The sequence below is a fragment of the Coprinopsis cinerea genome (genome assembly GCF_000182895.1).
Source record: "Coprinopsis cinerea okayama7#130 chromosome Unknown cont3.21, whole genome shotgun sequence".
NCBI classification, from domain to species: domain Eukaryota; kingdom Fungi; phylum Basidiomycota; class Agaricomycetes; order Agaricales; family Psathyrellaceae; genus Coprinopsis; species Coprinopsis cinerea.
The window spans coordinates 1-9,280 of NW_003307524.1; the positions used below are offsets into that span (position 1 = coordinate 1).

Consider the following 9,280-nt stretch of genomic DNA (forward strand, 5'->3'; position numbering starts at 1 on the left):
ATTCCCAAACACCTCATAAAATCCTTCCTGACCTTCATCTCCTCCAACCACCGCCTCTGCAGCTCCCCTCGCGCTTTCACGACCTTCAACAAATCCAGCGGGTCCAACTTGGCCTTCGGCCTCCCCGTCTTCTTCTTCACCACAACCACCACGTCATCATCCTCCTCGTCCTCGTCCCCATCCTTCTTAACCCCGTCCTCAATCTTCTCAACCCACCGCTCCTCCTCCACTTCCATCTCCTCTTCCTCGCTCATCCCGTCCCCATCCCCAACCTGTCGATCCAAATCGTAGTTATCCCGTCGCACGATCTCGTACAATGCGCGTTTGAGAACAGAGGATGGGAGGTTACATTGGCGGGCGAGAGCAACGGTCTCCACCGCGTACGGTATCGGTTCTGGGGTAAGATCGTCGAGGTTGGCGGACCAAGTCTTGGTTATCACATCTCGTGCCCAGGACTCGAACATCGGAATATCGAGTTTGTGTGCGACGCGGAGGATGGAGGCCGTTCGGAGGAACGAAGGTGGTTTCGCAACGAAGGTTCTAAGTAATCGAGGAATCAATCCCGTCGCATCAGCACGATCAGAGAGAGGAGAGAAGAGAGAACCACGCACATAGCCTCATCCAACGCATCCAACATCTCCCCAAACTCACCCACCGAGAACCCCAGCCCATCCATCTTAACCACCACCTCCTCCCCATCAACACCCAAATGCCTCTCCTTCATCTCCCTCTTCACGAACAGCCTCTCATCTACATCACCCAACAAATACCTCACCCACCCACTAACCTTCACCATCCGACTGCGATGCAACTTGAACCTCGTCTTTTCGAGCTGAACGAGCAAACTGCCGTCGAGGTACCAGTGCGTTTCGCTGCGGGTGTACCGACCGATGGCGGCGGGGACGTAGGTGACGGATGGGCGTGGGCGTTTGGGAGCTGGACCTGGAGGAGCGGTGGCGGAGGGTTCAAGGAGCGTGACGCTGTTTGAGCGTTGGCGTTTTCGAGGACGAGGAACGGAGGACGGAGGTGGTGGAGGCTGCGGAGCGACATCGAGCTTCGTCGAGCTCGAGCTCCCTACCGCGTTCGTTGTTTGTGGTGTTGCTCGGACCCCATCAGAAGCGGCGACGCTCTTTCGTGTATCTTCGGATTTCGCGGATGGTTCCTTATTTTTACCCTTGTCGATGGGCGTCGAGGCTACCTTGCTTTTATCCTTGTCGACGGATGTAGGGGCTTGAACCGAAGCTTTTTCATCGCGTTTCTTCATTCTAGAGAGGAGTGATGGCGGTTTGGATGACGATCCGGACTTCTCGCTGGTGCCGTTGGTCGAAGGAGGTTTGGACGTTGGCTTCGACGAACTCGACGAGGTGTCTTCTTGCCCGCGACTAGACGAAGACGATGATTTTTTAGCCTACAATAATCTACCATCAGCAACCACCATGAAAAGGACAATATCAAGTCATACCTTGTGACGGTCAGCACCAGGGTAAGGTTCAAGCGTTTCAAGGAGAGCCTGAATGTTGAACTCCCGTCTCGTTCCGCTGTTTTCGCGTCGAACAACCCCATACTCGTCAAACAGATTGTCGCTCTTCCTCTTCTTCGATTTCGATGAAGACGGAGCTTGGTCCGCACCGTTGGTCGTCGACGCTTTCGATGCTTGGCGGAGAGCAGACGCGGAGTTTACCACAGACTGGATTTGTTCAACATCAGAAAGAGGGGTGGGTGGTGGATTCACAATAGGCCTTACCTTCTGGGTGGGGCGTCCGAATGGAAGACGAGTGGGAGGTGTTGGAGGGGGCCTGAAAGGGTTAGAGGAATCATCTCCAGATTCCGAATCTTCTATGTGAGCACGACGCTTGAACTTTCTGGTTTCTGAGGCTGACCGAGCGAAACCGTTCATATCAGAAGGGGGCAAGCTTGGTGAGCCAGAGTCAGAACTATCGTTCGCCTTGAAGAAAAAAATCAGTATTTAACCAGAGAAGACCAAGTTATTAACGCACCTTTGAAACATCATTCTGTCGCGTTGAATGTCTGGTTTCTGAGTCTGACCGAGCAAGATCGTTGATATCGGAAGGTGGCAAGCTTGGTGAGCTTTCGGAACACCCGTCCGAGTCAGAACTATCGTTCGACTTGAAGGAAATCAGTATGTAGTCCCACAGTAACAAGCTAATGGCGCACCTTTGAATCGTCATTCGGTATTTCAACCTCGTCTTCCTCCTCCTTCACGTCCGTATCATCCAACTCATCCTCCTCTTCACTCGACTCGCTTTCGCTGTCTTCCTCGTGGTTCTTCGAAGGCGACCTATCCAGAATGGTCTTGAAAACCTGAGACAACTCGGGAAGTCCATCATTGTCGTCCAAGTCGCTGAACCCAGGTAATGAAGGGACGTCAGAGTCGTTGACCGGTGGGGAGAGCGGAGACAGCTCAGGAAACGGCTGGGTCGCTGATGGTTCTCTTATCGGTGCACTAGATGGGCCCTACAACGCAGATAAGTCGCTGTTAAGGCGATTTAAAGGCCTTATCGACGCTTCGAAACGGTCGACAATCGAGACATACAGGTGTAGCCGCTACCTCAGACATTTTAAGGAGTCGACGTGGCGAACACGGCTATCGCCTTTCAAAACCTAATTATTCTGTTTATTCAGTTCAATTAAAACGCTTTACAGAGTCAAAACTTACAACTTGAACGCGTCTCGAGCGCCAAAAAAAGAAAATGGCTCAAGGTCGCATAGGAACGAGGATAAAGCCCGAAAAAAGCGCCCGCGATCCCAAGTCCGGCAACCCACCCGGCACCGCGAGGGTCATGTGAGGCATTTTCGCACGACTCGCACAACAGCCTCCTCGCGATCGTCAAGTCGCCTCTCGTTCAAACTACTTCCTCCATTTCACCATAGATTTTCCGAACAAATGGTGTCTAAACCGCCCGCTTGGACGCGATACAAGCGGCTGCGATGGACGAGAAACTTGGCTTCCTTCATTCGACGTCACTCGTGCTCTGGGAAGCGCTCATCCTTATTCACTCGACCGCATTGTCAAGTCTGGCGCTTGCTTCTTCTATTTTCCCGAGTACCACCGATATTGCCAACGAGGTGAACAGCGATTTATGTATTCTGACGTCGACTTCTCGTGTAATGTCCCTGGGCTTTTCTGACGATTTCCATTCTTTCTCCATACTGCTCTCGAAGCGCTCGGTCGGTCGGATCTCTCACACCTCCACATGCATACGACGAAAACATATGCCTACCTTGTTCTCGTCGATTCTCGTGCTTTCCCATCGTCGTTCAAGGATTGACTGAGACCTATTGCACGCGCGACAAAGGACAAGAGAAACGGATGATACTCTGACAGACTACAGCCTAATGTTCGGACAAAACCAACGCACGGATCGACAGTCCAATTCAACGGCTTGGGTCTCTGACTGATACAGCCCCATCCCCGAGGTCTACCAAGGCGCTTCACAGCCCATTTCATTTCGAACGAACCCACATCCCTAAGCCGAGCCGCCGAACCAATCACATTCGTCCAAGCTCACCCGCGAACCATCCTTACATCCCTTCATCGACACCCAAGCCCTTCTTAAAACACCCTATTTCCTCCACACCCTCACCGCCACCTCGTTCTCAGCCCTTACTTTCCCCATCCTAAACGTGCGTTGCCACCAAACGCTCCCAAACGCCACGAGCGAACACTCGCGAACGTCTCAGCACGCGTTCAGACGAGCTTCTGAGCCACACCCCACACGCCCCCTTTCAATACACCCCGCACGCTTCGAAATTCTCCGTGAAGATAGCGCGGGGAACACATTACCCCATATGCCGATTCCGGTAATCCGAGATATGTCTCCGGGAGGGAGACCAAGAGATTCTAATTCACCAACGCTTTTCCGATGAATTTCGAGTATAAAAGGCGGTCGACGAAGACCTTTGGTGGTTCCTCATCGTCTCTACGACTCGTCGTTCCTCGTCACACCCTCCGTAAACCACCAACCTAGCATAATGAAGGTCTTCGCATACGTCGCCCTCCTCGCCGCCGCTGCCCAGTCGGCTTCTGCTCACTGTCCGTCCTTCCTTCCTACCCTTCTCTCCTTCCACATATCGAACTAACGCCCAATTCTAGACATCTGGACCACCCTCACCGCCGGCGGCCAGACCACCTCCGCCGTCATCCGCCAACCCCTCAACAACTCCCCCGTCGAGGACGTCTCCTCCCCCCACATGCGCTGCAACGTCAACCCCATGCCCGCCTCGCAGACCCTCAACGTCCAGGCCGGCTCCAGCGTCACCTTCCGCCTCGACAACACCCTCTACCACCCCGGCCCCGCCGCCATCTACCTCGGCCAAGTCCCCGCCGGCCAGACCGCCGCCTCTTGGGACGGAAGCGGTGCTAACTGGTTCAAGGTGCGTCTATCTCTCGTCCATTCTCTTCTTCTCTCGTTAACTCACCGTTCGTTCGTTTTTGTGTAGATCGACGAGTTCGGCGCCCAATTCAACCCCTTCCGCTTCATCCCCGACGGCCAGAGCCAGCTCTCCACCACCATCCCCTCCAACACCCCCAGCGGCGAGTACCTCCTCCGCATCGAGCACATCGGTCTCCACGTCGCCGGTGCTCCCCAATACTACATCTCCTGCGCCCAAATCCGCGTTAATGGCGGTGGAAGCGGCAACCCACCCAAGGTCTCCATCCCCGGATACGTCTCGAGGAACGGTGCGTTCGCGTTTGTTGTTATTAGATTGTGGTCGATTGGTTGTACTTATGGTGTTTCGTGCTCGCAGACCCCGGTCTCACCGTCAACATCCACTGGCCCATCCCCACTTCCTACACCGTCCCCGGACCCCGCCCCTGGAGGGGATAAACGCTCATCGCGTCGTTCCTTTCAATGGATCGTCGATGAGTCGCCTCGCCTTTCGTCGTTTGAAGAGTCGCCTCGCTTTTCGAGCGTCGAAGAGCTCAGTCGTAGAGAGTTTGGGTTCTTATTCGGTTTTATGTATTATCTACTTATATCATCGTCAATCGGTGTACACCGGACAAATTAAAAAGTGGTTTTCAAATCATTCATACCTTTCGTTTTCTGGCGTGAATCGTCGTCTTCCTACCTCGAGCTCTTGTCTTCGTTGACGCTTGATTCGTCTGGTATCCTCATTCCAGCTTAACCTCAAATCCTCGTTCCAGCCTGACCTCACATCCTCATTCCAGCTTGAATTCTCGTATCTTCGTTCGCTCTGGTGCTTTGGATTGCCGAGTGCAAGTATCCTCTTAGCGACGTCGTACGTTCCATATGTAGTTCAACGTACGGAGACTCGGGTGGGTAGGAACAGGGTAAAACGCCTGAATGTGAACGTCTAACGATGGTGGACTTGAGGTCACTCCACAGACTGCGATGACACCCTCGACTTTAAATTGGCTCGTGGGGTTTTGTGAAAGGAATGACTCTCGGTTGTATAGCAGCTCGTTCGTCAACCAGGCGTTCCCAGTTCTATCCCAGTCCATGATATTGCCGCAGGTTGTAGCACGAGCCTAGGCGTGTTCTGTGCTCTGGGCAATTGTCGGTGCCCTGGAAACCAGCGCCGCATTTTCGTGTCCTTGAGATGGAACTCTGTCTCCTCCCAAAACTGCGAGGTGGCTTTGGCCACTTTGCGCCATTGGCGACAGACGTCGGTCAAGAGAAGAGGGACCTCCGTGTTGGATATCGCGGGTTTTCCGCTTGTAGGAAGTGTGGCGAGAAATACAGATCCCAGAATTTCCGTGGACAGAGGTTAATGGGGGGAGTATGGACCTCGCTCTTAGGAGAGCGCTGAGGGACTCCTAAAATGTTTGGAGGAGAATATACTTGCTAAATGCTGTTAAGCGCTCAGCCGCGGCTCTATCCGTCCCTCGTGCCCATCTACTACCTATAGCCTCAAATGGGAGCGATTGTTTTTGTCGTTTTGGCGCCCAGACCTGCCCATCCAACCTAAATCGTAACCACTGCGTTCTCAAAGGGCAACTTCCAGTGCTTCTCCCGGCATAATGTCATTGAATTAACGCTTCATAACAGGAGCAACGTGTGGACGACATTTGGTGCCGCCCCTTCGCAGAACTGAGCACGGCGATCCAGCTTGCATGACTCAGATTGCTCGAGAGATCCATGGCCAGGTGAGGAAACCTGCACTTGAACTTGATTTGTGAGCTAACGGCAATCATCGACAGGCTGGGAGGCATGGAAAGGTCCTCAAACGCCTCCATCCCAACGATCCCTCTGTGATACATGTCCTGTGCGTCGCTCCTGGCCACATTGTTCCTCTCGCCTCAGGCGGGAGTGACTGCTTTGCGATTGGATCTGACCTAATGAATGTCTCTGGAAAGTGCGAGTACGATATCCCATTCTTCATCACGCTGACGATGGTATTAGTCCCCGATGTAGTGCGAGATGAGAAGAATTGGCTTGACCACATCGACAGGCTCAGCGCTCTCCTGCTAGCCATTATGTGCTGTTATGATAAGGAGCTTGCTGAGGCGGTGGAGCGTCGAGCCACGGTCCAGAAGCAGCAGATCGACGCGCTGTATGCGGCTGTGGGTGAGGCGCTTGGAACGTCATAATTCGCCGACTGTAGCTTCCAATCTCGGTGCGCTCTCTGCACCTTGACGCTCCTCTTTTCTTGTTCACCGGCTAACTCTCACCGTCTCGAATGCTTCGTTGATCATGTTCAAGCGTTATGTGTCCTTCGCCTTTGATCATTCAGCGTCGATATACTTTGACCATCTGTCGTGTTTGGAATCTCCTTTGGTCGCTGCTCTTTGTTCTCGCCGTATTGATCAGTTCGCATCCTATCCCAGTTGTGGTACCGTCAGAGAGATTGGCCGGAGACATCACAGCGCCTGGTTCAGTGATATACGAGCTCTTCACGCTCAGATATATTGACTTCGAAGGTAAAAATGTCGCCCTCGAATGGTTAAGAGAGTACGTGCCATTCCTTGTCAAAGCCTAAGATATCTCATTCTCGTTGCATATACTAGCCGGGAATCCTCACGTCGTTAGTTCGGGCGATGATGGATTCGGATGGAGGTGGTCATTTACCACTCCTTCGATTGCTCTGGCGCATACTTGATCATTGATGTTTTCCCCGTTAGTATACTCGTCGACCTTGGGTGGAAGCTCTTCTAGTCTGCTTCCACGAACGACTCAAATACTCCACCCGGTCATCCAGCAGTCTTTAATGGATGGACTCACATTTAGCTTGCGGTTCTAGTTTGGTGCTATGAGATGTGTATAGATTTTCCTGTGCGACTAAAATCAGATTCAACAACGTCTGAAAGTTTAACTTACTCCGAAACGTGAAACCCTTCCGGATGAAAAATATAAGCTCCTCCTGGTCGATAAAGCGAGCATGCACCTGCAAAGAGTCATGACACGATCGACTTCGACAGGGTTCGAGCTGTCGCTCGCACCATGGGGATCGGTTAAGCTGGATTAATCTAATCTAATCATACAATACTACATTTCACAATCTCCAAAGATCATCGCCTGCTTCACGAGCCTGGCAGCGTCTGCACTCCAAGTCACCATACAGAAGGGTCTCATGTTCCCTCTTGCGAAGCGTTCGAGTATAGCTGGCCTGTCCGTCGAGGAAATACCACACAGAGGAGCAGTATACGCTCGTCACTAGAGCGACAACGGACCCTACAATGAAGGCGGCAGGAATAAGACTAAATCAGTTAGAGTGTACGCCCGAAAGAAGGGAAAGAACCTCACTCACAATACCAAAGCCGCCAAAACCACGATGGCCTTCAGCGAGATACACAACGCCGGACCAAATAGCCTGGATAAGTCATAAACACATGGTCAGCATCTCGATTACTGACACGAATATGCCGCAACGCACCCTTCACAGGACGAAGAACGGTGCTGGCTGATCTGAAGCGATGCGTATCCAGCCACCAGCGAGCCGACTCCCATTGATGCGAACCTATTCATACCCCAACGTAGCATTCAGTGGACCTCTCCAAGCTTTGGAAAGGCGAGAAGAGGCGCACCATGCCATGGCCGTCGTCATCAAATTTCCTCGATGCCAGCGTGGACAGAGTCTCCTTGAAAGTGGGAGGAGGAGAGCGACGATGGGCAGCAAATCCACGATCGCACAGCCCAATGACGATCTCAAAGCCCTAGACGTCTCTCGAGCGAGAGTGTGTTTAAAGTCGTGCAGAGTCCAAGCAGAGAGAACGATCTGGCCATGGGCACGAGGAGTTAGTCCAGTTACAAGTATTCGAGGAAGTATTGCTCATACCACGCCGAGGTCTGAGAGGAGCGTGAGCGTTGCGCATACAACCCCTGGGAGTCGTAAGTAATCGATTCTAATATTGTAGCAATAGGAGAAACAATAGTACATACAGATCCATTTTCCGAGCTTTCCTGGATACTCGTACTCATCCAACATCACTCGGCTCCCCTGCTAGGAGTTCCAATTCGGTGATGCTGGCCCAAGGTGAGAGATGGTGTTGTCGAACTTTGCAGCGCGGTGCCGTGATCGAGCGCGCAGACGATGTCTGGCTTTATAGGAATTCCAGGTCGACGCACGTTCCCAATTTGACAAAGATCTACCACACAGCCCAGCGCTTACCCCGTTCATATCTCGGTTTGAGGTAGGAGTTTCGAACAGAGCACTGATGGTTACTGAATATCGATCGTCATCACCGAAGGATGACCAACTGACGACTTTTCTCTAAGATTTCAGTCCAGAAAAGCACATGAGTAACGGGGTAGCGGTTACAGACCATTCCATGAGACAAACATATTTCTTTTTGCGCGAAAGAGGTTCGAACGCGGGAACGCGGGACCGCAGACCAATTCGGGTTCCGGACTTCTTTCCGACTGTCAGCCTTTCTGTCCCGAACGTCCACCTCCGTTCGCATTCGGTGCTCTCCCTGCGTCGGGGCCGCATTTCTTCAAGTGAAGTCGGCATGGGGCCACTCCCAATATCCAGATATCCGCCCATTGAACCACTTTGGTAGCCAGGGGACTATCCTCGAATGGACCTGTCTCGTTTGCATCATCCATCGCTCGACGCTCGATATTCACCTCTTTCTCTCTTCTCCCCCCTCTTCTGTGAACCAAGTCCTATCTTTATACGGATTTCGAGGCCATAAACCAGTTCACTCTCATTTTTCGGCTGGGTACATGGGTGTCCACCACAAAGATCTCCCCCGCTCCCTGCAGGTCGACCAGAGCAGGATGTGCTGGATCGCTTCAGGGTAAGTACTCCATACTGTTGACCTCGTAGCCTGCTCACACCCCGTTAGAAGGCTCTG

At 52.6% G+C, this 9,280-nt stretch overlaps 4 protein-coding genes across 4 annotated transcripts; 2 read left to right on the forward strand and 2 right to left on the reverse strand.

Moving 5' to 3' along the window:
- Positions 1–34: 34 nt before the first annotated feature.
- On the reverse strand, positions 35–2,578 carry CC1G_13243 (hypothetical protein; the record flags this gene model as incomplete). Its single annotated transcript, XM_001841459.2, has 8 exons — positions 35–56; positions 109–540; positions 612–1,408; positions 1,463–1,687; positions 1,745–1,945; positions 1,998–2,126; positions 2,176–2,475; positions 2,555–2,578. 8 exons carry the CDS (start codon positions 2,576–2,578, stop codon positions 35–37), a joined length of 2,130 nt encoding a protein of 709 aa, XP_001841511.2.
- Positions 2,579–3,993: 1,415 nt separating this feature from the next.
- On the forward strand, positions 3,994–4,850 carry CC1G_13244 (hypothetical protein; the record flags this gene model as incomplete). The annotated part of the gene is made up of 4 exons (XM_001841460.1): positions 3,994–4,054; positions 4,115–4,395; positions 4,462–4,702; positions 4,771–4,850. The coding sequence occupies 4 exons, from the start codon at positions 3,994–3,996 to the stop codon at positions 4,848–4,850; spliced, it is 663 nt and encodes a 220-aa protein (XP_001841512.1).
- A 1,247-nt stretch (positions 4,851–6,097) lies between these two features.
- CC1G_13245 (hypothetical protein) lies at positions 6,098–6,574 on the forward strand (the record flags this gene model as incomplete). Its single annotated transcript, XM_001841461.2, has 2 exons — positions 6,098–6,130; positions 6,185–6,574. 2 exons carry the CDS (start codon positions 6,098–6,100, stop codon positions 6,572–6,574), a joined length of 423 nt encoding a protein of 140 aa, XP_001841513.2.
- A 784-nt stretch (positions 6,575–7,358) lies between these two features.
- Positions 7,359–8,479, reverse strand: CC1G_13246 (hypothetical protein). The gene is made up of 6 exons (XM_001841462.2): positions 8,364–8,479; positions 8,260–8,303; positions 8,009–8,199; positions 7,858–7,941; positions 7,732–7,794; positions 7,359–7,681 (listed from the first exon to the last, which is right to left on the reverse strand). Exons 1-6 carry the CDS (start codon positions 8,407–8,409, stop codon positions 7,477–7,479), a joined length of 633 nt encoding a protein of 210 aa, XP_001841514.2. The 5' UTR covers positions 8,410–8,479; the 3' UTR covers positions 7,359–7,476.
- Positions 8,480–9,280: the final 801 nt, after the last annotated feature.

Excerpts from the sequence above, each read along its gene's own strand:
- CC1G_13246 (XM_001841462.2), bottom strand. The coding sequence starts at position 8,409 with ATGTTGGATGAGTACGAGTATCCAGGAAAGCTCGGAAAATGGATCT. Across the intron at positions 7,942-8,008 it reads ATGACGACGGCCATGGCATG|GTTCGCATCAATGGGAGTCG; the intron begins GTGCGCCTCTTC and ends GGGTATGAATAG. Across the intron at positions 7,682-7,731 it reads GTTTTGGCGGCTTTGGTATT|TCTTATTCCTGCCGCCTTCA; the intron begins GTGAGTGAGGTT and ends TAACTGATTTAG.